Below are 2,709 nucleotides of genomic sequence, written 5' to 3' on the forward strand. Positions count from 1 at the left end.
GCAGCAGCAGCAGCAGCAGAAGCAGAAGCAGCAGCAGGAGGAAGAAAACAGGACACAGGAGCCCCTCCTTAGAGCTGCTGCAGAAGGGCACCGCCAGGATACGGGCTTTGCTGCGTCGCGGCCGTCGCAGCAGAAGAGAAGCAACTGCTGCTGCTGCTGCTGCTGCTGCTGCGGTTTCTTCTGTTGCGCTGCCTGCTGCTGCTCGCATCTCTGTACCTGCTGCTGCTGCTGCTGCTCGCGCTGCTGCTCCTTTTGAACACAGCAGCAGCAGTAAGCAGAGGCTGCCTGAGTTTGCTGCACCAGAGTCAGATGTAGAAGAGATCCCGAAGGCTGCAGATGCTGCTGCTGTTGCTGCTGCTGCTGCGAGCAGCAGCAGCAGCAGCAGCAGCAACAGCAGCAACAGCAGCAGCAGCAGCAGCGGCAGGAGCGTAACGCATTGTAGCCTTTCCCCGCGCATAGATGTGCTCGACCCACTGAAGACAAATGCTGCAAATTATTGGGGGGAAAGTGGTGCTGTAGCTACTGCTGCTGCTGCTGCTGCTGCTGCTGCTGCTGCACCAGTGGCTGCTGCTGCTGCACCAGTGGCTGCTGCTGCTGCTGCTGCTGCGACGCCGCACGATTCGCCTCTTTCCCCTTTTGCCGACTGCAGCAAACTGTCACAAGCTCTGCTGCAGCACCGCGTTGCTGCTGCTGCTGTTCCTTTGGCTCCTGAAACGGGCTGCAGTTCTACAGAGCAACAGCAGCAGCAACAGCAACAGCAGCAGCAGCAGCAGCAGCAACTGCAGTACGTCGTTCATACCTTCTCTCTACAGCATGAGAGAACGCAGGAAGAGCTACAACAAGTATCTGGCTCTGCGGTGAATGCTCTTGCTGCTGCTGCCCCTGTTGCTCCTGCTGCTGTTTCCGTTTCTGCTGCTGCTGCTGCTGCTGCTGAACGAACTTTCTCCTCAGCAGCAACAGCGTTTACACCCACATCACCCAGCTGCACAGCAGCAGCACACGCGGCAGAGCAAACCCCCAAAGAACTGCTGCCAACAGCAGCGGAACAAACGCAGCAGCAGCAGCAACAGCAGCAGCAGCAGCAGCAGCAGCAACCGCAGCATCAGCAAACCCAACAACAGTTGCAACAGCAACAGCAGCAACAGCAGGAGCAGCAACAACAACAGCAGCAGCAGCAGCAGCAGCAGCAACTGAGACAGACGCCATCAGATGCTGATGCTTCGTTTGAATTGTTATCGCCAGCGGGGCAGAGAGGGCAGTGCAGCAGCAGCAGCCGCAGCAGCAGCAACAGCAAGCACCGCAGCAGCAACACCATCAACAACAACAACAACAACAACAGCAGCAGCAGCAGCAGCAGCAAAGGAAAGTGGGAAAGGAGCTGCGGCACTGCAGAGCTGCGATTGAAGATTTGCATGCGCTTGCGTGAGCAGGCGTTGCTGCTGCAGCAGCTGGAGGAGAGGTATTTGCTGCGGCAGCAGCTGCTGAATGCCGATAGATACGTGAAGGGGTTGCGGTGTATCTGCAGCTGCAGCAGCAGCAGCAGCAGCAAGAGGGAGAAAAGGAACGCATGCATGCATGCAGCTGAAATAGAAGCAGCAGGCATACACGCGGATGACAGCAGCAGCCACAGATCAGAAGCTTTAGGGATCTCTTTGCCTCAATCACCCCTGCTGCAGCAGCAGCTGCAGCAACAACTGCAGCAACAACTGCAGCAGCAGCAGCAGCAGCAGCAGCAACAGCACAATAAATTCCTTCAGACACTGCAGCAGCTGCAGGCGGAGGAAACAAAAGGCGACGTCGGATGTACTCAACTGAGGAGCAGGGTCTGCAGCAACAGCAGCAGCAGCAGCAACAGCAACAGCAGCAGCAGCAGCAGTAGCAGCAGCAGCAGCAGCCAACGCAGAATTCAAGAGGTGGCGGCCCACGGGGCTGCATGCACTGTGTCTTATCAACCGAATGTAGACAATTTCGGTGGATCAGCAGCAGCAGCAGCAGCAGCAGCAACAGCAAAGCAACCAGCAGCAGCAAAGGAAGCAACAGCAGCAGCAAAAGCTGCACTGGAAAGGGATACAGCTGCAGCAGCGGCTGCAGCAGCTGCAGCAGCAGCTGCAGCAGCGCTCCCCCCACGCACCTTTGACAGTCCCTCTGTCAAGGCGAAGCTCACAGCGACGGCAGTATGCATACAGCCGCAGCAGCAGCAGCAGCAACAGCAGCAGCAGCAGCAGCAGCAGGATGAAGAGCGTTCAGCTGCTGCAGGGGGCCTGCAGCGTGCAGCAGCAATAGCAAACGGGGGCTGCAGCGACTCAGCTGCAGCAGCAGCAGCTTCTGCTGCTGCTGCAGCACCCCAAACAGATAGAACGGTTCGTGATGGCGTGCCTGACAGCAACAGCAACACCAGCAGCAGCAGCAGCAGCAGCAGCAGTAGACGCGGGGGCCCTGGCTGCGTCTGTCGGTGCCGTTGCGGGTTCGTTAAGCAGAGGCAGATGTTTGCGCTGCCTGGGGAGACACTGCAGGCAGAAGAAGCCACCACGGAGACCACTGCAGCAGCAGCAGCAGCAGCAGCAGCCGCAGCAACAGCAGCAGCACAACGCCCAAACGAATCCGATATGAAGCCAGTAGTGCACCCGCGAGTCAGTGACCAGCGCAGCAGACGTTCTAGTTTTGATTCAGCAGCAGCAGCAACAGCAGCAGTACCAGTGGCTGCAGCAG

The 2,709-nt window shown here is 58.3% G+C and overlaps 1 protein-coding gene across 1 annotated transcript; it reads left to right on the forward strand.

Moving 5' to 3' along the window:
- Positions 1 to 336: 336 nt before the first annotated feature.
- On the forward strand, positions 337 to 2,610 carry EMH_0088740 (uncharacterized protein; the record flags this gene model as incomplete). The annotated part of the gene is made up of 3 exons (XM_038022952.1): positions 337 to 428; positions 650 to 2,452; positions 2,514 to 2,610. The coding sequence occupies 3 exons, from the start codon at positions 337 to 339 to the stop codon at positions 2,608 to 2,610; spliced, it is 1,992 nt and encodes a 663-aa protein (XP_037878806.1).
- Between the last annotated feature and the right edge of the window lie 99 nt (positions 2,611 to 2,709).

This window comes from Eimeria mitis, genomic scaffold, assembly GCF_000499745.2.
Source record: "Eimeria mitis Houghton genomic scaffold, Emh_scaff6706, whole genome shotgun sequence".
NCBI lineage: Eukaryota > Apicomplexa > Conoidasida > Eucoccidiorida > Eimeriidae > Eimeria > Eimeria mitis.